At 38.5% G+C, this 21,903-nt stretch overlaps 3 protein-coding genes across 13 annotated transcripts; 2 read left to right on the top strand and 1 right to left on the bottom strand.

Moving 5' to 3' along the window:
* The first annotated feature begins 2,472 nt into the window (after positions 1–2,472).
* On the top strand, positions 2,473–7,135 carry tmem150c (transmembrane protein 150C). Its single transcript, XM_083983049.1, has 8 exons — positions 2,473–2,697; positions 3,828–3,913; positions 4,325–4,378; positions 4,464–4,499; positions 4,592–4,659; positions 5,683–5,810; positions 6,646–6,823; positions 6,926–7,135. The coding sequence occupies exons 2-8, from the start codon at positions 3,840–3,842 to the stop codon at positions 7,114–7,116; spliced, it is 729 nt and encodes a 242-aa protein (XP_083839175.1). The 5' UTR covers positions 2,473–2,697; positions 3,828–3,839; the 3' UTR covers positions 7,117–7,135.
* A 1,044-nt stretch (positions 7,136–8,179) lies between these two features.
* Positions 8,180–13,465, bottom strand: enoph1 (enolase-phosphatase 1). Its single transcript, XM_083983894.1, has 6 exons — positions 13,108–13,465; positions 11,805–11,906; positions 11,177–11,379; positions 10,149–10,281; positions 9,888–10,011; positions 8,180–9,101 (listed from the first exon to the last, which is right to left on the bottom strand). Exons 1-6 carry the CDS (start codon positions 13,189–13,191, stop codon positions 8,962–8,964), a joined length of 786 nt encoding a protein of 261 aa, XP_083840020.1. The 5' UTR covers positions 13,192–13,465; the 3' UTR covers positions 8,180–8,961.
* Positions 13,466–16,532: 3,067 nt separating this feature from the next.
* Positions 16,533–21,729, top strand: hnrnpd (heterogeneous nuclear ribonucleoprotein D). Of its 11 annotated transcripts, none has more exons than XR_014595812.1 (9): positions 16,535–17,145; positions 18,207–18,375; positions 19,043–19,204; positions 19,352–19,483; positions 19,615–19,714; positions 19,861–20,017; positions 20,155–20,249; positions 20,600–20,701; positions 21,497–21,671. XR_014595812.1 is itself a non-coding variant. In XM_083983857.1 (8 exons), the coding sequence occupies exons 1-7, from the start codon at positions 16,979–16,981 to the stop codon at positions 20,225–20,227; spliced, it is 954 nt and encodes a 317-aa protein (XP_083839983.1). In that variant the 5' UTR covers positions 16,533–16,978; the 3' UTR covers positions 20,228–20,253; positions 21,497–21,729. The 11 variants fall into 11 exon arrangements, 9 of the variants coding, with proteins under 9 accessions (XP_083839983.1, XP_083839989.1, XP_083839982.1 ...); XR_014595811.1 differs by having other exon boundaries at positions 16,537–17,145; positions 20,155–20,253; positions 21,497–21,676; XM_083983857.1 differs by lacking the exon at positions 20,600–20,701 and having other exon boundaries at positions 16,533–17,145; positions 19,861–20,016; positions 20,160–20,253; positions 21,497–21,729.
* Positions 21,730–21,903: the final 174 nt, after the last annotated feature.

The raw sequence follows: 21,903 nt of genomic DNA, 5'->3' as shown, positions 1-21,903 counted from the left end.
AAGATGCAAAGGAATGAAACAAGAGAAAAGGAAAGCACGAGGATATTCAGGAATTTTAAGGGCATTTCTATTAACTTGTTTTAAGATCGTCAAAATAAATGTAGTCAATTATAAAAATGAAAATAAAGCCTTTTTAATGAATTCAGTATTACTAGCAGATTGCTGTTAGCATGCTTTTGGCTCACAATCGCTAAAACAACAATCATGTAAGGAAATAATAGCTTGTTTGATCTTTATAGTCTTTGAATCTTTGTGCACTACAACGACGCTCAGATGTATTATAATCCATGAATATGTAGGTTGTGTAAAAACATGCTTTATTATTCTTTTTAACATATAAATGCAGCGTTGCCTGCGTGCTTTTTGCAGTAGACCTGCAGAAGAGGCTACAGATAACGAGGGAGGCGCAGGAGACAGAATATGGATTCATTTTAAAAACCAGGGCATCGTATGGGCTGTTAGACTTAAAAACTAGTCGCCCCTCTCACAATGTCTTTAAAACAAAATTGAGTGTTAGTTATTTTGTAATTTACCTAATATGACATTTACTAGTTCTCTAAATCTGCTTTTACCAACTTACTTTCACCACTGGTGTCGCTACATACAACACATTGGACCAAGATGTTGTTAGTGTGTGGGATATGTCAATGCAAAGCAATGCAATCCCATTTTGTTGAGGATGTTTTAATGATGTTTTTTATTTTTGTTTTTAATTCTTCTGTTTTTTTTGTTTTGTTTTATTTCGTCTTTTTCTCTGTGTAATCACAAAGCTCAGCAGAGTGCAATGGACTTTTTAAAAAGAGACAGTGCTTTTATGGAATTTTAAAATATGCATGCTTCAACACAACGCGAGCAGTCGTCTTTTATGGCATTCAAGGTAATTAATTATCAGCTAATTGATCAGACCTCAGAAGGAGACTGGAACTACTAGACCTGTACTTGATTTTCATTCCAGCTAGGATGAGGGCTGCAGTCTTTGAGTGGTCAACCTCAGTTTATGTTGTTAAATAAAAGAAAACAAGTCTTTGTTTTAGATTGACTACATGCAATATTTTCAATAAATAGTATTTATTTACAATATGATGTTGAGTTGCTAATGTACTGTATCTTACAACCGCGGGACAAACCTGAATTTTGACCTGATGATGATGATGATGATGAAGCCAGAGGAACGGTCAACGGATCATCACATGAACGTCATTTACGAACGTCATGACACGTATGTATAGTATATGTATGCATGTAACTGGAAAAAGGCAGCTATAAAAAATATAATCCCACAAGTCAATACCAATCATTGTCTTCAGGCCATTAGTAGTTGTAGTAGTACACACTACAAATATGTTGTAAGGGAAGATAAATAGGGTTGTTTTGTAACTAACAAAAGGCAAACTGATGTGTAATTCCACAGTTGTATTCACTGTAGTTATCTGTGTTGATCGTGGCCAGATTAGCCCGTTTAAAGGCCCTGGGGCATTTACTGTTGAAGCCGTTGTTGCCTCCAGCTAAAGTGCAACTTCATACAAATACCACAACAGGACAAACCAGCATTCCTCTTCTGCATTATAGAAAAAAAGGAATGGCTTGTTGAAACATCCTGCTTGTGCCACCATATACAGTTTCTGTTTACATCTCAGTTGTATTGATGACTTAAAGGAGACATATTATGCCCCTTGTCCACAAATTAAAATAGTTCCCAGGTGTCTTAAAGACACGTCTGTGACATGCTTTGGTCAAAATACCTCAAGGATCAAACATCACAGCACTTTTTTCATCCGTTCAATAAACAGCCCTGTTCAGAACAGCTGGTTTCAGTGCCCCACCCCTTCTGCTGGTACCAGATAGGGTTGGTATTATGCTAATTCGAAAACTAGTTACATCATTGGAAGAAAACTGAGGGAACAGCTCGTAAAACCACAGGGATTTCAACCTAGGGAGCCTGAAAATTACAGATTTTTTTTGTCAATTCTCACATTTTAGGGGCCGGAAGGCAAGACGAACACCCAAATATATGTTGAAGAGCCTTCAAAAAGTAATATTTCCATAATATGTCCCCTGAGTGTGATGCTCAAGTGCAGGATTTAGTATACCAAAGAGAGTGTGTAATTATGATGCTGCTATGACTGGCTGTACTATTATTTTCAGCTTTCACACTGTCCGACTTCACATTGATACTGTAATTCAATTTATTTTGAAATTACATAGGCTAGAGATTTAAACAAAAATACAAACCAAAGAGACACCCATGCACAAAAATGACAAAAAAAAACAGAATGGGATATGCAGTGTGTGTGTGTGTGTCTTATAATGACTTTAATTTAAAGGGAAGTTTAAAAAAAAAAAAAAAAAAACTGTCTTCCTATGTATTTGCACCTGCGCTTTTATTTTGAAAGGTTTGAAAGACGCCCATTCCGGAAGTGTTACCTTTCCCGAGATGTTTCCCGGCTCTCACCTGTGGTGTATTGTGATGACAAGAATGACGACATAGATTTACACCTTTTATTAGACGTACATGAACGTGAAAGCGCCGCGAGCGACTATTTACAACGAGCACGGTCGAGTCGACGTTTGTCACCGATGTCAAACACAGCGGAAGTAATAGACGGAAAAACGCTGGAGGGGATTTTAAAAGAGTAAAAGGTCCAGGAGAAAAGCTCCTGCGGTGGGAGCTTTGATAGTATCTGACGGCCGGGACAGGTACAGTCGGTTTAAATACCACCTGTTTACATTGAAACACAAACAGACTTTTGTCTTTGTGTACCAACTACATATGAAGTGCTGTTGTGTTTTGCTGTTGTTCTCTCATTGTCTTATTTCCTGCCTGGTTTTGATGTTCACTTATCAATAGGAAGACGCCAGGTGTGATGAGTTTATATTATGGGCTCTACTTTCTGGTAGGCGCCATTCATAAAGAGTTAATAAGCTTATAGATTATGAGTCTTTATCCACAGACACATAGGCTATATGTTTATGGATAAAGACTCTATGTATGTGGATAGAGACATGTCTATGGGTTATATGTCATTGTTAACAAGTCTACTTTATAGTTGATAAGTTAACAGGTTAATTAAAAAATGACCATAAAGAGACATCAAACAACAAGCCCAAGCAGATAAAAAATAATCACAACCAGGTGCAACACAACTACAATTTGGTACAAAACAAGTCAGTTTTATTTATAGCTATAATGCAAGTTCACAACATAAGTAACATTAATACACTATACAAACAGAGACGGTCCAGACTTTCTCTTTATAATAGTATTTACAGCGACTCAGCAGAGCAGTTGAACACATCACAACTTCCTGTTAAGAGGCAGAAACAGACTCAGGATGGGGGAGCTATCTGCCTCGACCGGTTCAAGAGGAAGTGAGTGTAAAAAAAAAAAAGAGAGATAAAGACAGAGAGAGACTAATTTAGACTTATAAAATTGCAGAGATGCAGTTGGTGTTGCAGGTACAAAACATCCATACAAAACGCTGCAAGACACAAAATGTCCTTTTAACAGACTCATAATGACCACACAGCTGTGGCACAGCATCCACAAACAATACAGTATAGCTGCATTATGTGTGTGTGTGTTTTGTGTGTCTTTCAGTCGCCATTGTGTCACAATTTATCATGGTTTATAATTTATTACTGCTTTATTATTACAGTTTTAAGAACAACATTTTAAAGAAAACATTTAAAAACCATTTTTATAAACAAATTATTAACATTATCTGGCTGTACAAAGGTTTATAAAGCTTGTGTGTTTGTGTCTGTGTTGAAATGTTCCTCCCATGCAAACTAACACAACTTCTTTCTTCGTCTTCTGTGGTGTCAAGAGAGGAGACAAGATGAGGAATTACAGTCCGTGGGTTTTTCTGCCTCCCGTCTACTCTGCGTGCACAGCTGTCGGACTGTGGGCGGTGTAAGTTCTGCTAATTATAGGTCTGAATTTGATTCAACCACCGGGTCTGTTTCCATGGATGGATGTCACTGAACAGGCCCAGGGGCTCCACCACACACACAAACAAACAAACACAATCCAATATTTGTTTTTTGATTAATTGTCCCTCGTGTAACAGCTGCACCGCGTACCGAGGCTACTGTAACACTGGGAGAAGATACTGTAGTGTACAGTTAGTAAAGCAAATTGAATCATTTATAATAATGTAGCCTATAAGGCTTTCTGTCACTAATATACTAATGTATATTTATTATATAGTGTGCTGTAGTACGTTAATATCATTTATATTCCACGGTGTGTCGAGAAAAATATGAAGACATTTAAACAGGTGATATTACAGTACATACTAAATGTATTAATGTCTTTTAATAGATACTTTATAGCTATCCATGGTGAGAAAATTGCTCCACTGACCTCAGATCACAGGTGAGAACTGATTCATTATTATCTACAACAAATAAAATGTATATATATACCTTTTGAATAATCTTTCTGTTTTGTTTTTTTACAGGAGAGGAAATGGAACACATTATCCTCCATACATTAGGTATACACACTTGTCATTATTAAAAGTGTAGATTTTATGTTTATTCTAGTGGTGCAAATTGAATAATGGTCCATTTTTCTCCTGTCTGTCAGTATTGCAGGCAACTTCCCGCCGGCCAGCTGCATCTTCAGCGAGGTCATGAACCTGGCAGCGTTTGTGGGTAAGAGCCGTGATTGATTGCACCTGTGTCGATCATCACGTTAATGTGGTTACAGGAAAGAACAAAAAGGCAAATACGACCCTGTACTGTAATAACTCAGACAGGGATGAAACCAGAGATCAGTCTGAGAGGTCGAGACAGACGACCACGAGTCAGCTCTGATTTTATCAACGTCTTTGAGAGTCTTGATGTTTCTTTTTCTCAGCAGCAGGACCAAAGACAGGAGCGAAGACCTTTGATGCACAACATTGTTTGATATGAACAGAGTCATGCGAAAGTTTGGGCACCACTGCTCAAAATTCCTGTTAATGTGAACAGTTATCAAGTGGAAGATTAAATTATCTCCAGAAGGCATAAAGTTAAACATGAAACACTCTTTTGCAATATTTTAAGCAATGTGAGTGGATTTTTTTGTTGTTGTTTTCTACAATTTTAGAGTGAAAAGGGGAAACAAAGCATCAGCCTGCAAAAGAATGGGAAACCCAGGAGAGTTGAGCTCTCAGATAACTAGTTGTTTTAGAGGTAAATACAGAGACTGCTTGATGAAAAACTGTCCCTGAAGGCAACGCGCATCAGCGGTTTTGCATGAATTTACCTCTAAAACAACTCTGTCTCGTAACGTTCTGTTATTATCTCATAGTGTGGTGAATGTGCAGGTCACAACTTGTCCACCAGAGCGTTTTGGAGTTGTTGGATTTGTGTATTTGATGAGTTTGATGAGGGAAACCAAGAAATCCAATGAGCCTCCGTAGAGTAGCTCTGAGCAGCTCGCTGCTCTGCTCCGCCGTTCATCAAATAGCTTGCACCGACAAATAAAGGTAACAAACCTAGGGATTATGGCAATGGGCCAATTTGCCAAAATGTTGAACTATCCCTTTAAAATGTAAAGGGAATGTGTCATCTGTAACTTTATGACTTTTGGAGATAATGTGAACAGTTGAGCAAGTGAAAGATGAAATCAACACAACATTTTGAGCAGGGGTGCTGAAACTCTCCTCCTCTGGTATTCCCTCTGTCTTCTAGGGGTCGTTGTTGTCGTCCTGAGATACCTGCAGCTGAGAAACACCTCAGTCCAACCGTGGCTGAACTTCGTCAGTCTGGTGGCTTTCTCCCTCGGCTGCTTGGGAATGACGCTCGTAGGAAACTTCCAGGTAACACGTCAGAAAGTGAGTGGCTGTATGAATTTGAATGAATGAATTTATATTCATTTGCCGGTAAGTGTCATGCACCAATTAAGGCGCCCTAGCTGTATTTACACAGTCTACAGTTGTTGTTATTTAAATATTTGTTTATGTCTAACAGTTGCATTTTATGTACAAACTGCACTCCTTACTGCTGCACACTCCCATACATCTGTGCAATAGTTTCTTCTACCTTACAACTACCAACACTGTATATATAATTTTTATTTGATATATTGTAAATAACTGTAGCCTACTCTTGGAACTATTTGGCACATAACTATACAGAATCTCTCTCTCAAATAACAAGTAATTATATCATAATGTCTAGAAATAAGGATCAATTTCATAGTAATTTCGAGAAATATAGCCAAGAAATAACGATTGATTGTGTAGAAATAGCCCAGAAATATTTGTCAATTGTAAGGACTTGATGGAGAAAAAAATCTGGCCTTTCCCAAAGAATTCAAAGCATGAAAAGCATGTGTAATTATGAAAAACATGACATTTCTATGAAATTGACTGTTATTTCTAGGCTATTTCTGACATTACTACACATTAATTGTTATTTCTTGACATTACTACGCAATTAATTGTTATTTCTTGGCTATTTCTTGACATTATCACATAAATAGCGGCCTGCAAATTAAAGGGTTACTGCATATTTTTCTACTTTTATACCTTGTATGCTACTACAACAACCAAATTTCCCATGTGTGGAATAGATAGACAGTCTTATATCATCACATCAATCAGCAGTTTAAATGCCAACATACCTAAGCTTTTGTTGTTACTGGTTTTTTAGTTGTTCGCTGAGGAGGATATTCACAACTTGGGCACCTTCATGACGTTCGGACTGGGGCTGCTCTTCTGCTGGTTGCAGTCCTACATCACCCTGAGAGTCAACCTGAAGAACGAGGGAAAGATCGTCAGCATCGTTCGCTTCCTGTTGTCCGGGGCCGTCACTATCAGCATGATTCTCTGTATCCTTTTACTCTTCAAGCGTTCATTTTTTGTTTTCTTTTAGTTTTACTCTGTTCTCTCTTCTCTATGTACTGTTTTATCCTTTAACTCACCCGGTGCAGATTTCTCCCTGATCTCTCAGCGCCTCCACATGCACGCAGCTCGAAGCCAGTGGGCGCTGGTCATGTTCTTCCTCGCCTTCCTCGGCACTTTTGGCGTCGAGTTTCGTCACAGCCGCTTCCACGTGGTGTGCACGGACAACTCTGGCCCGTCAGTAACAAACACACAAGAGTGCAGGTACCAGCAGGACTGACTGTAAAACATCTGTACAGCTGCTGTCACAGCTGTGAGATCATGAACTCCATCCATCTGGTTCCTACGCCTGTTGCTTACTCTGGTATTACCTCATCTATGCATGTTCGACTGTTTTTTCTTATCTACAAGCTTGTGAAAATGTTTTGTTTAAAAGCTAGATAGATCAAATATTTTCTCAGTTGATAATTTTTCTTTTTACCTGAAAAGTTTTAAATGAGACATTAGTTGTGCACTTCTTCTTTATCATTATTATACTTGAGATATTTTTTACTTTTTATAATGCTTTCGTTTTGGGGAGCTGTATGACTCTTTTTCATGCTATGAAACACATTTGCACAACCAATAATCAGTATCAATAAAAATACAAATTGTGTGTTAAAAGTAGTATAGTGTCAAAACAGACTGTCTTTGATCTTTCAGAGTCAATTGTTGCTCTAATTTTTGTTTTTTGTTTTTTGTTAAAAATTACTTTAAACCGTCACATTTTAAAGGAATAGTTGACATTTCTAAGCGGTTTGCTATGACAGCTACTCTCATATTGGTTTGTTTAATATGGAGCTTGAGCCAGGAATCTCTCAGCTTGGCATAAAGACTTAAACGGCTACCTACAGTTGCTCATGAGAGAATTACATTGTCATTTTCTTGAGCTAATAGCTGGACTTCTTTAGTTGGGAGCTGAAACAGCAACGCCTCATTTCCAGAGTCATTTCTTTAGAGGAGAAATAGTTCAGCATTTTCTAAAATACACAATATTTGCTTTCTTGGAGAGCGTTAGAGGATCGATGCTACTGTCAAGCCTCTGCTGTTAAATATGAAGCTACAGTTAGCTTAGCATAAAGCCTTCTCTAAAGCTAGAAAACTACACTGTACAGACATGTGGTATTAATCTTCTCATCTTAACAAGAAACCAAACTAATGTGCTTCCCATAATGTCAAAAACTATCTTTATAAAAACTACAGTAGCATAAGTGAGAAATGTGTGAATTAAACCGCTTAGCGTTAGGTGTTTGAATTACAGGTGTATCCAGTATTTTCAGAGACCAACTTCTGTGTGAGACAAGGCATTTTTATTGGAAGTCATTTTCCTGAATAATACCAATTATGCTTCACACACAAATCACCAATTTGCAATTTTTTCAAGGTAACTTCCCAAGGACCCACGTTACATATGAACAACGAGGATGGCACATTTAAATAGACACCGTTCACCTGTGAGGAGATTAATCAAAGACATTCAAACTAAAGTTTGAAATGAGAGCTTTTCTGTTGACGGCACCACCGCCGCCGAGTGCAACTATACTGTTATTCTACTTTCTAAAACATCACAGGTCACTTACTGGATAAAATGTCATACACCTGCAACACGTCGTGTATACATGAAGAGAGGGAGGGAACAGGTGGAAGACGTGTACAAAACCGTGGCAAACAACTCATATTAGGACTGGCAATCAATCAAATACAGCTCATCTAAAAGGTAAAAAGGTAAAGTAACCTCACAGATTGTGTGCAGCCACTTGTATCTACAGCTTGTCTGTCGTCTTCCCAGTCGATCAAAAGGTCCAGTGAGTGGTTTTCCTTTTCTAGCTCCCGTTAGGCTCCGTGGATGTGCTTCCACACATGTGAAAGGAAATGTGAAAAAACTGGAAATATGGACTTCTTGAGAGGTGGTTCTGACTCTTGTACTGCCAACATGGACCAAACCCAAAAAAAAAAAAAAAAAAAATAGAAAACTGGGTAGGAGGAGTGGGTTTAGGGAGGGGAGGAGGGGTGAAGAAGAAAAAGTAAAAAGGTCGTGATGACATGAAGTCAGAGAAGTTCTCCTCGTCTTCCTCTGCGCTCTGTGTTAAACTCGTCCCGTCAGTTCGAGCTGGTTAAAGGATGTGATGAGGTTATAGTGAGCCCGCTCCTCGTCCGTCAGCTCCATGTTTCCAGGCCGCACCACCACCAACACGTTCACCCCGGCCTCCTCGGCTGCTTTAGCCTCTGTAATGTTAAATACATGAGCAAATATATATAAAAATATATAGATATACACACTTAAATTCAACATTATATCAGAGCAGAGCTGAAACGTGACAACTTTAAAATACTCTCTGGAGAAATGGAATCCGTTTTTCCGTGAGTGGATCCATGTTTTGTTTTCCTACTGACGTGTCAATAGTCCTGCCAGTAGTTTCTACGCATTATTCTACGCTGCAATGCACCAACAAAGGCAGAGCTAGATGCAAACAATGCAGGATGTAAATAGTAACTAATGCATTTCAGGGCTCAAGGATGCATACAATGATAATGTTTGTTTGTTTGTTAACTCCACAGTGAACATACAACAGGACTAACAGCCATGTTACTGCAGCAGCCCTGTGAGGTTTGTACTGAGGAACACTGAAGCCCTGAGCTAAAATGTTAATACTGAGATGTTTACAATGACAACACTGACATGTTGATCTACGGCGGGATTAGAGTTTATCATCTCAGTTTATCTATTTAGGATGCGAACATTTGTTTATACTAAACACAAAGTAGAACTGAGGTTTGTCTGAACTAAACTTCATGTAAATCATCCAATGGTTGCCGAGGTATAAGAGACAAATCACCTGGGAAAGATGTGGATATGTAGCACTAAAGTATGTTTTGAATTAAGTTTAGGGGCGATTGAATGAAATACTAACTTCAGTGCAGCATCAGAGAGGATATGGTTATTACATAAGACGGTACAAATCCTGATATAACTTCAAAGTACACATACAGTATTATTTCTAACATACTTACCTCTTGTGACGTCTGTCAAGAACGTGATTTCCTCCGGTGGACAGCCAATCCTCTCCGCAATTCTCGTGTAGCTTTTTCCATCTACTTTCACTCCTATACTGGTGTCAAAGTGACCGTCAAATAACTGAAAAGACCAGAAACAAAACATCTCATTACATGTGACATTAACAGCAACATAGTAAAATACAGAGATGGTAACAAAAGGGCAATTATTAACATCCGTTTCCTGTGTGTTTGTATTGAAATGGTGAAGTTACTTACATCTAAAACGTCTCCTTCAACTGAGTATCCAAACAGAAGTTTCTGAGCCTCCACGCTTCCGGATGAGTAAATGTAGACTTTCAGTCCCTGTCCTCTCCATCGTTTGATGGATGGGATTACGTCCTGATAGATCCTGTTAGCAACAAGCACAACATCAGAGGATGTACATCATTTTCTGTCTTTTATACAGCTTGTCATAGGTCCTAAAATTCTCATAACCCCAGAGGATTGGTAATGAATTTACGAGCGATTTAGGTAACCTATTAATTTACAGGCCATTAATTACGTGATAATGTCAAGAAATAGCAAAGGAAAAACAACTAATTGCGTTGAAATGTCAGAAATAACCGTCAATTTTCCAGTAATGTCATGTTTTTCACAAAGGCAGAAGATTACACATGCTTTTCATGCTGTGAGTTTTGTGGGGAAAGAGAGATTTTTTTCTCCACCAAGTCCTTGCAATTGAAGGTTATTTCTGGGCTACTTCGAGTCGACACAATCTTTATTTCTTGGCTATATTTCTCGACATTACTATGGAATTGACCTTTATTTCAAGGCTATTTCTAGACATTATGACACAACTAATTGTTATTTCTTGACATTATCCTGTAATTAACAGCCTGTAAATTAAAGGGTTACCATGATTTACTGTTCTCTCGGCTATAAACACGACAGTAAATTGAACATCTTCAGGTTTCAGACTGTTACACTGGCCAAACATCGCTGTGGCCCGTAGCAGTGGAAGTAGCTGTTCAGATTTACAGTAATTGCTCTCCTAGACGCTCTAAGCAGGACCTGAGCACACTTAACATCTGAGTCATCGTTTATTTTTCTCTCCAACTTCCTGGCTCCTAACGTAATAACGATGGTAATGGATGTAGCGGATCGGTCCTGGTGGGTGGGACTGCCGCTGCTCGTGTTTCTGGAAGCCTCACAGTCATTTAACTTCACTTTAAAAAAATCACAGCCTCTGTCAGAGTGTGAATGGATGAATTTGGAAGTGACGAAAAAACGATCAGTGTACTTACTCGCCTTTGATTCTCCCTGAAGAATACGCCGCCCTCCACATGTGACCTTGGAGCTGTTTGAGTGCCGTCGACTTCCTGTCCGCCGCCATCTGCCACAACACATTATCCACCACTTCTCTAATGGCCTTCTCCTCGTCCGTGTGGACGGTCTGGTCCACGGCGTGGACGGGACACGCCCGGTTCTGTTTCATGTCTTCTTCAATCTGTCACAGCACAGCACAGCAGGCAGCCGTTTTTGGTTAAAGGAGCATTTCAAAGACTGTTTAAGTGTTTTCTTCGACAAAAAATATCGTAAGGATCAGTAGGGGAGAATAAAGGTACTGAAGCGAAGCGTCAATAAATTGAGCAGAACTAACTCACCCCACTTTAACGTCCAACTATTTCAATCAATTAAATGTTGCAAGATAATTTGCAAAGTCATATCCCAAACATTTTGTACATTAGTTGGCGATCAATGCTACATCAGATTCATAATACCACATTAGCATGATTTATGCAAAGTGCAAGCAAACAGGAATCGGGTCATTTGAATGTACAATTGGGCTGTATTAGTATCTATTCATTTTACCATTTTCTGATATTTTAAGTACCGTATGATTTACACAGAAAATCTCCTCAGTCCTCCCACCTGTTTCTTTAGCAGATGAACATCCTGTTTGCATTCGTCTTCTTCCCAGTGAGTGGACAGATGATCCTCAAGATGCTCCCTGATGTACGGAAATAATATATCCTGAAAATCACAAAATGCGTTAGACACAAATATGTAGGCTAAGTCGTGTTTATCTATATCTAAATCAAACATTAAGTTGCAACTTAATTTCATAAACGTAGTTAAATTGTGTTATTGTGTGTGAAAATATTGAGAAAATTTCAACATACACCAACCTACTGAGCAAGAACATGTCACTTTCGGCTACCATCTGCATTTCACTAATTTTGTAGGCAAAAATAGTGAAATTTCCTCAAAGCCTAAGCTCCCTCATGTGACAGTTTGCTGCTTGCTGCTTGCTGTTTGTCACATATCATGAAGAGAATAACTCTGGTTTTTGGGCTTTAGTTCAGACAAAACAAGACATTGAAAAGCATCGTTCCTGTCTACAAAGTGGAGACTGGTAATTTTAACTTAGGGGAAATTGTTAAATTAACTGTAATCATGACTTGTAAACTCATAATTATCATATGACATGAATGCAGCTTTCTGCTCTAATGTGAAAGGATTAGTTACAAATCATCATTTTGGTCACTTTTTTTTTTAAAGTAAAAACGTTTCATATGTTGCTTTTTTCCCACAGATAAGAGTATTTTTGAGGAAAGAAATTATTCAACATCCTTCTAAGATTGTCATTCATTCATTTATACAAGACTTTTAAATAAAACCTTTGTCCTTTGTTCATCAAGTCATACATTAATTCATTAATTAAGCACGTTTTTTCTTACATAAACTTGCACCATTTATATACTGATTCATTCATTATTTCTTTCTTTCTTTCATTACACAGACTTTAAACGTTAATAAGCTTCTCCTTAGTCATGCATTTATTTATTTATTTATTTACATGCAGCCCTTTCTATTTATCTGTTACGGAACTAAAAGCAGTGCTTCCTTCCCACGAGCAGAGCTGCAGATACTCGGTCTAAAAACAACTAAATACTGTGACCATTATATTTTAAAAACAAGATAGTTTCGTTAAACGTTTAATGACAATGGGCAGCAGTCATGTAAACATGTACAAGACGTGTTAAAGTGAATGTGAAGTCCACAACAATAAAACACCGTCGTGCTGCTGCTGCTGCTGCTGCTGCACGGGCTTTAGCCGTTGACAGCCGCCTGTTAGCAGCCGTCACTGCGCTGCTAACAGAATTAGCTTCTTCTTAAATTAACGCGGATTTAATAGTGGGGGAAAACAACGCTTTTGTCTAATAAGACTTACCTTAACAAACGTGATTGGTGTGGTGGTGCCTTCAATGTCCAGTAACAGTGCACTGGTACCAGCAGGAATTGAAACAGTGGCCATTTTTTTAGTGAGGAGCCTGGCTGCAGCTGGTTAGCCGACGTTAGCTGAGTTAGCAGCGGTGCGAGCGGCGCTGCTGCTGCTGCTGCTTCGACAGGTGAAGACGAGCTGGAGCAGCGATGATGAGCTCAGAGATAAACAAGCGAGACAGACAGCTTGGTTGGTTGGTGACTAGGCTACTGGCTACCTGTCCTTTCCCATCACCTCGCAGCTGGAGCTCTGACTCGGCTGAAAGCGCAGTGGGCAGCCCCACATGTTCAGGTGTCGGTTGTTCAGCCTCCGGCTCGCAGGGAGGCGGCACTGACCGCTACAGCGCAGCGGCGGCGGCGGCGAAGGCGAACAACGCAGCGACGTCAGCGCGTTACCGCCCCCGTCTGGCCCGGAGTGATGAGGAGGAGGAGGAGGACAGTGCAGTCAGCTGTCAACAGTCAGCTCCTGTCAGGGGTGCAGCTCTCTTTTATACAGTCTATGGTGCAGATCCGATGTCAGAATTGGGGGGGACACAAAAGTGATTTTTATTTATTTTTTGCCCATATGCAGCTCATAACATGCGACCATAAATAACAACTTGGTAGAGACTCGCCATATCATTCATAAAGTACTGCACAGGGAATTATTTATTGTGCTTACCTTTCTTGTTTATTTTGTCCTAAACAGCCAACAACACGTATCACTAGTAAATTATAATTTTAAGGGTCTCAGACATATAGGCTAATATCTGCTCACGTTCTTATCTTTTGCCTCCCTCCGACCTTCCCAGATCCCCAGTTCTTCTCCCCATCTCCCTTTTCTCCCAGTGTATGGGACTACTTTATACATGATGAATTGATATGGATGAAAATCAAAATATGAAGCCTTAAGATTGAGGGGGTCGTTTTTTTTTTTAAAGCCTGCTGATGTCATCAGCCTCTGAGTAAGAAACTACCCATTCATTTGCATTATAGTGGAGGAGACTAGAGGTGGAATGTGGAGTCAGAAATATATTTGTCAAACATTATGTTCCACCATTTCAATCATTTCTTTTTAGATATGAATCTAAAATGTGAAGAATGTGAAGTCTGAAAATACATTTGTTCAATTTTGAATAATTTGGGGTATTTAAATTGGGGGGGATCTGCATCTGTTCTCTCCCTCCGTCTATCTTTCCTTCCTTTTCCCCTTCCTTCTTTCCTCCCATTTTTTACTTTGTCCTTCCTTCCTTCTTTTCCTTCGTCCTTCCTGCCTTCCTTCCCTTTCTTCCTTCCTTCCTTGACCCAGGAGGACAACAGGATGGTTAACTTAAAGCAACTTTACTTTTTATTCTGTGCTGTAGCTACAATTGCTGTTCATATTGAGTCCCATTGGCTTTTTTAGGGAGCTTTTAAAAAGTCTTTCATCCCTAATGCTACCCACCCCCTCAACTCAACTCAGTTAAGGCACTAACATTGAACTGCTCTCAACTGTGTGTTTTTTTTTTTTACTCTATATTTATTTATTTTTATTTGTTTAATTGTGTTCTTATGAAATTTATATATTTTATGCACATTATTATATGGTGAGCCAAAGGCAATTTTCCAACACGGTGGATAATAGAGATTTATGGTTTTCTATTGTTTCTTGTCCAAAACACAATCACAAGACAGGGTGTTTTTGATGTATCCAGGTGTAATACCTTATAGGAAATAAGAACAAAATAAGATTGAAATGTTGAGTCAGTAAAATAACTTCAAAGGAATATACATTTACAAAAGGTTACCAGTTGAAATAATAATCAATAACAATAATCAACTGACCTAGGGACCAGAAAAAATTATATTCAGACATAATAGAATAGAATAGACAGCCCAACAGAAGTAGGAGTGGTAATACAAAATAAACTACAGTGGGTAGTGCTGCTGAACATTGATACAATACAAAAAGGTGTGTCTCATTAATTTGAATGGGATGGATAGAATAATAGGAACACTTGTCAACATAAAACAATGGAGTTCGTTCTCATACTGAAACATTAGTAGGCTACATTTGTTTTACTTAATCTTTTCTTATAATCTTGTATTTTTTGTTCATTTCTTATCTCTCTTACCTCTCTCAGGTTGGTTTGAATACATTTGTCGTCTTTTGCATCGGGGTGTGGTCATTTTGTGTCTCTGCATTTTCTTTGCATTCATTTGCATCTCTTTTAAGAGTCTCTGGATCTTTGTTGTCATTTCCCTGTTTGCTCTAATTTTTGTGTATCTCTCTCTCTCTGGGCACAGACAGAATCTTTTGCATTATTTGAGGTCTTGAACTTGTTATATTGACCAGTTGCCATTTTCTGCAAATAAATGCTCTAAATCACAATATTTTTATTTCAAATTTGGGAGAAATGTTGTCAGTAGTTTATAGAATTAGTTGTGTTCCCCACAATATCTTTATTTGAATTTTAAGCAGCGAAAAGAAATACAGTCTTTGACATTTCTGCAACATGTCAGGTTAGCTGCCTTATTATGATGAAAACACGACATAAAACAAAACGATCACACAGAGAACACCGGAGAGTACAGATGATTAACACCACATAGTGGAGTCTTATTAATTAATTAATTAATTGTATTTATTTATTTATTCATTTATTTCGGACATGTTAGTTAAATCAGACTTCATCACACATCATCTCAGTTTAAGTAATAGCCTACAGCAACATGGCCGAACGGGACAGTGGGAGAAGCAAAAGCTTATCTCCTCCTGTCCTCCTTTGTTCCTGCATCAGTCAGATTTTTTAACCACAAATAGCGGTTGTTTGTTGTTTTTTATCTTCTGGAGGTGTATATTTATTTATTTATCCTTACCTGTATCAATTTAATTCACTTGTTTTGAGTACTCTGTCGTATGAAGTATCCAATCATGTTGATACAGCTGTTTTTGTGCAATGGTATGAAACTGTTTGTATTGTTTGTTAAGTGGATGTATGTGTTTTTTTATTGGGTGGCAAGCAGTTTCCCCTTGGGGATCAAAAAAAATTTCTAATCTAATCTAATCTAGTTCCACCCCGGTACCCTCAGAATACATACTCTTCATCAAAAATGTTTTTTCTCTTTTGACAGTCCAACATAACATGATACAACAGCAGATAGTAGTACAGAGCTGCAGTCCAGTTCCAGACAGTGAAAAATGATATGATGAAAAATTACGGGTATTTGAGAGAAAAACAGAAAAGAAAAAAGATAATAATAATAATGATAAAGACACTAATAATCACAATCTTGGAAACTACTATCAGGTGTTTATTTTACTCAAACACATAAATGGTAAAAACCAGAGAGACTGATGGTCTCTTGTACTGTATTTGGGTCAGTGGGTGCAGTTCCACCAAACGGCCTGTTGGGGGCAGCAGAGCGCCGTCGCTGTGTCCAGACCAGACAGCTGCTGCTGCCTTTAAACAGCCGGAGAAGAAGAACCAGGCTACGATGAAAATAAAACGGCTCTAAAAAAATTAAATAAATAAATAACAACCTTCAAATTGTAGCGAAGGAAACTATTTTTTGCCTTATTGAAAACCTAATTGGCCTCATTTTTTGTTATTACAACCTAGTATCATTAGATAAATTCAGATAAACCTGTTTTTGCTTGCTGTTATCAGCGCGTATATTTTTAGCTTACGATATATGATATCAAAATATTAGCTGCGTTAGCCTTTAGCCTTTAGCTGTCACCAGCTCGCAGCAGCAAACTTCAACTCCGACGAAGACGAAGACGACGACAGTTTTCGACGGAAGCAGCTGTCACTTTCAAAACAGGCCCCCCAAAAAACGAAACAAACCAAGAAACAAACATGTCGGATGATTATGAATTCAGCGACGACACGACCATGATGAGGATGGAGGAGGACGGGGAGGCGAACAGCGACGACCCGATGTCCACGGCCGGGGACTGTGGCCTGATGGGGGGCGAGGCCGAGGGATCCCGGATCGACGCCAGTAAAAACGAGGAGGACGAAGGGTTTGTTGTTTACACGTAGTTAAATCCACCTTACTGCAAAATTAGACACTGTGAGGATAGCAACAGCAGCAATGTATGCACGCATAGATAAGGTTACTACTCTAGTCTGCAGGGCTGCAAGCAAAGTTTTTTATTTTTTATTTTTTTTACTCGGAGTACAGTTACAGTGGCCCCTTGCATAACATTTTAGGAGCACAAGCAAAACATTTAGGGGCGCACACCTCAGCACTTAGCCATCTCCCCCCTAACGTACTTAATTATTCAAAGTATTTTGTGTAATGAGGTCATTCCCTCCTTTTCCTTTATCTTTTTTGGGTATATTTTGTCTTAAAGAAAAGGGACAGGTCGACACATGCACTGTACTGCACTGAAATAGTTAAATCCACTGAGAATAGTCTGTGCATAGGCTACTAACTTCCACACCAAGTGCTCAAGCTGTAAAGACGGACAGTGTTGCACCTTGAGGTGGAAGAACAGTCCATGCCTTTACTTGAAAAGTTTACCACCTTCTCTGTGTAAACAGTGTCACAGCTCTTGTCAATCATATTATTATTATTTGTCTTTTAAATATTGGTATCTAGGGGCACACACTATCGACTTGCAAAGCAAATATTCACATTTCCTTTAAAAATCCTCACACACATTGGCCTGCCACCTGTAATGACAGATACCAGAGTCTTTGAGTGACCCCTTCCACATTTCACCAGCAGCAAAAAAAACAAACAAACCATACGAATATATGACAATGACATGGGACAGCAGTTTTGGCAATCAAAAAAATACAATAGAGAATAACAATAAATAGTAAAAACAGAAGGAGGTAAAGTGTGCAATCCACCTTAAAATGTATACTTTTTGAATCTGCTTGTCCTACATATGGGCATACAAAATCTGCATCTGCATGTGCAAGTAGATGACAAATTTACTTGCACTGTCTCAAATTTTAGGGGCAAAATGTCCTGATTTAGGGGCAGTCTGCAGCCCTGTACTCTCTCTTGTTCCCCTGTTCTCGTCTACACACGGTTTGTTATTGATGAGTTATATGTGTTTTGTGTCCACAGGAAGATGTTTGTTGGGGGGCTCAGCTGGGACACGACTAAGAAGGATCTGAAAGATTACTTCTCCAAGTTTGGGGAGGTTGTGGACTGCACATTAAAACTGGACCCCATGACTGGACGTTCGAGAGGTTTTGGCTTTGTCCTCTTCAAAGAGCCTGAAAGTGTAGATAAGGTATAGTATAGTAGTAGTCCTGCTGACAAACGTGGTATTTGAATTTTATTGTCTTGTCCCAAGGTTGTTGGCATTGAGAGTAAATTGACGATGCTTCCTGTCAAAGTGCTGAGTTCAGGGCTTTACGGAGATCATTGCTCTTAATGACTCTGGGTGATTGTCTGTGCTGCAAAGGAAATGTGGCACCACCACATGCTTCTCTGATCAGATAGATAAATAATTTAGGACTGAAAGAGTTTGCAGCACCATAATAAGTACATACAGTATATGTGAACACTTCTTTAACTATTTTAATGTAGCTGGGAGTGAATCATCTGAATCATTACACCAACAGGTGGAATACCATCTCCCAAAAACTTTCACAATTTAATAGATTAAACAATGAACCAAGATAGAAACAAGCACATTAGTAATTAGGAATGTGAATATGCCACATGGTTCTCTTTGAAATTTCTCTGGTCATTTAATTGAGAAGGAAAACGCAAGATTCAGTGATAATTCAAATAGTTAATAACAAAAAAAAAAGGCTGAAGCATTCATAAAATCAGACAACTCGACATCCTATGCATTGGCTCAGTGTTCTTAATAGAAACACACATGAGCAGATGTAAATTAGAATTTGTTTTTATCCGTGCTCTTTTTGTTGAATGTCATTTTTGTTATCAAGGTTGCCACACAAAAGGAACACAAACTCAATGGAAAGGTCATTGACCCCAAAAAAGCCAAGGCCATGAAGAGCAAGGAGCCTGTGAAGAAGATCTTTGTGGGCGGACTCTCTCCTGACACTCCTGAGGAGAAAGTCAGAGAATACTTTGGTGCCTTCGGAGAGGTTTGTTTCTTTCTGCATTCACTGACATAGTTTTTAGTTGTGGCTCATGGGGATCAAGTCCTCTCATTTCATTCATTTATATCAATTTAAACAGTTTTCATGGACACTAATAAGCAGTATTTCATAAATTATTTAAATTGTGAACAGGTGGAGTCAATTGAACTCCCAATGGAAAACAAAACAAACAAGCGGAGAGGCTTCTGCTTCATCACATTCAAAGAGGAGGAACCAGTGAAGAAGATCATGGAGAAAAAGTACCACAACATCGGACTGAGTAAGGTACGGGCTTCTTTTTTTTTCTTCCTCTCTGAGAAAACTTTATTCCCATCATGTAATTCACTCTGACATATTATTATGGTTTTCTTTTACAGGAGATAGAATGAATTCACTTTATTGGTCTTTTGTTTTAGTGTGAAATAAAGGTGGCAATGTCTAAGGAGCAGTACCAGCAGCAGCAGTACTGGGGAGGCAGAGGTGGATACTTATCCAGGTCTCGAGGAAGAGGTGGTGGTGAGTGAAGGAGTGAAGGAATTAAAGCCTGCTAAACACTAAATTATCAGTATCTCTGGAATAAGAAAACACAGATCTTTTCATGCTTTTCATGTTTGTCTCCTGTCTTAATTGTTACTTTTTCATATAATTTCATTGAATGGCAGGTCCCAACCAAAACTGGAACCAAGGTTATGGCAACTATTGGAATCAAGGCTATGGCAATTATGGCAATTATGGTTACGGTAATCAAGGCTATGGAGGATACGGTGGCTATGATTACTCTGGTTACAACAACTATTATGGATATGGTGACTATGACAGTAAGTACGCCCATCTGTGAAGCTTCCTGATGAGCTTTGCATTCTTGTCAAGCTTTTTCCATTCATTGTCCATTTGCTTTTTTTTTTTTTATTTAAAAAGAAGATTTTAACGTGTGTTATCTGATTTTGTACAACATGCGCAGATCAATCGGGCGGATATGGCAAGTCGCCACGGCGTGGTGGTCACACCAACAGCTACAAGCCGTATTAATGAGGGCAACCTTCCTCTTCAAGTAGGTATGTAGCAACAAAAATACACTTCTTACTTTAAATTTAAAGTAGTTATATTTACTTTGTTGTTTGGTAACATTATGAATAATTTCCTCTTATAAATTTCTTTTTCTCAGCACCCTCAAGTGCTTTACAGTAGTGGTAACATAGAGGCTACAGTCTTGTGGCGATTATTTTAACAGCCGGCCTTCTGCTGCCTCTTTTGCACCTTCTTTTTTTTTTAACTGTAAAGTTAACAGGTAAAGTACTGCTACTACAGTAAATGGATGCCAAAGTTAAGGATGTGCAAGGAAAAACAGAAAAGGAAGTATGTTGTCTCCTAACTCTGACATACCTTGTTTGTACCTGCCAGCGGAGCTTCCTTGCAGGCCATGAGCTGACTCCCAGATACTCTCAGGGCCCGCTCAATGCGGACCGGGTACGAGAAGCATACGCTCTCGAATGCTGCCATTTGGTATGGTCTTACAACATCCTGTATCAGCATTTCTAAACTAAACAATATGGGACACGTCCAGCTTTGTCATCTTTCTTTCCATTTTAATTTCTTTGCAACTGTTTGTAATGTAAAACTTAAAATATACACATGTAATTGTCATTTTTTACAGGCCCTTACTCCCCCACAGTAATGATTATAATTATGAAAAATTAACTATTTGCTTTTCAAAGGATATGTACAGCATTCTCTGGACTTTCCAGTTCCTATTGTTAATATATGCATTTCTAATCTTTATCTAAAATGCTTGTTTCTTTATTTAGCTCTTGTAACCAGTAGTCCATGAGCTAAAACCTGGTTCGTATTTGGACTCTACTGTGTTGGGGGATAAAGTGCTTTACTTTGTGTACATGTATTGTTCTGTTTTGTGTTACTGACAGCGATGGAAAAGACTCCTCTTTTGTTAATTTTCCTGTAACAAATTTTCCTCTTATAACCTTTTTTAAAACAAGGAGAATCAAAGTGTCACCACATTTCCAGAAATTTGCATGTAATGCTTTCTTTAATGTGTATTTTTTTGACCAGTCGAAGGTTTCTTCCATTTAGTATTTTGGTTATTGACCTCTTCAATTTATTGCACTTCAGGATTTCTAGCTTATGGACTAACTTTTTTAACTGTAATTTCTTAAAATAATTGTTCTCAGTTTGTTTTTTCTTTTACATTGGACATTATAAACACGGGGGATTCCTATTTTATTGGGATTTGATTGATTTGTGTTCGTTTATAGCTGATTTTTTCTTGTTTGTTTCCCATAGGTGACAGAGTGATGGAAAGACTGCAGTGCGCTGGTGGAGCATTGGCCAAAGAGATGATGGTATCCAGCAAAGAACACTTAGCTGATTGTAAGAAAGTAAACGAAGAACACTATGACCTACAGTACATTTCCTCGATATATTTACCATAGTATTTGTTGTATCTTAAAAGTTTTGGGTTTTGATGTTTTGCATTTATTTAGATTGCTGCAAACAGCTTTAGCACTTCCTCATCCCTTCTTGTTTTTTTATGTGTTAAATGTTCTCATATGCTTTTTGTGAATCGTTTGCGTTATTCTTAAACGTTAGCTTGGTTGGAACAGATCACGCATATATTTACTAAGTACTGTGGCAGCAAAGATAACAAAGTGTGTGGTTACATTTTATCCTCTTTATCATGGTCATCGGTC

Source organism: Trachurus trachurus (genome assembly GCF_905171665.1).
Source record: "Trachurus trachurus genome assembly, chromosome: 12".
Taxonomy (NCBI): Eukaryota; Metazoa; Chordata; class Actinopteri; order Carangiformes; family Carangidae; genus Trachurus; species Trachurus trachurus.
The sequence above is the reverse complement of the archived record's forward strand: the minus strand, read 5'-3'. Positions and strand labels throughout refer to the sequence as shown.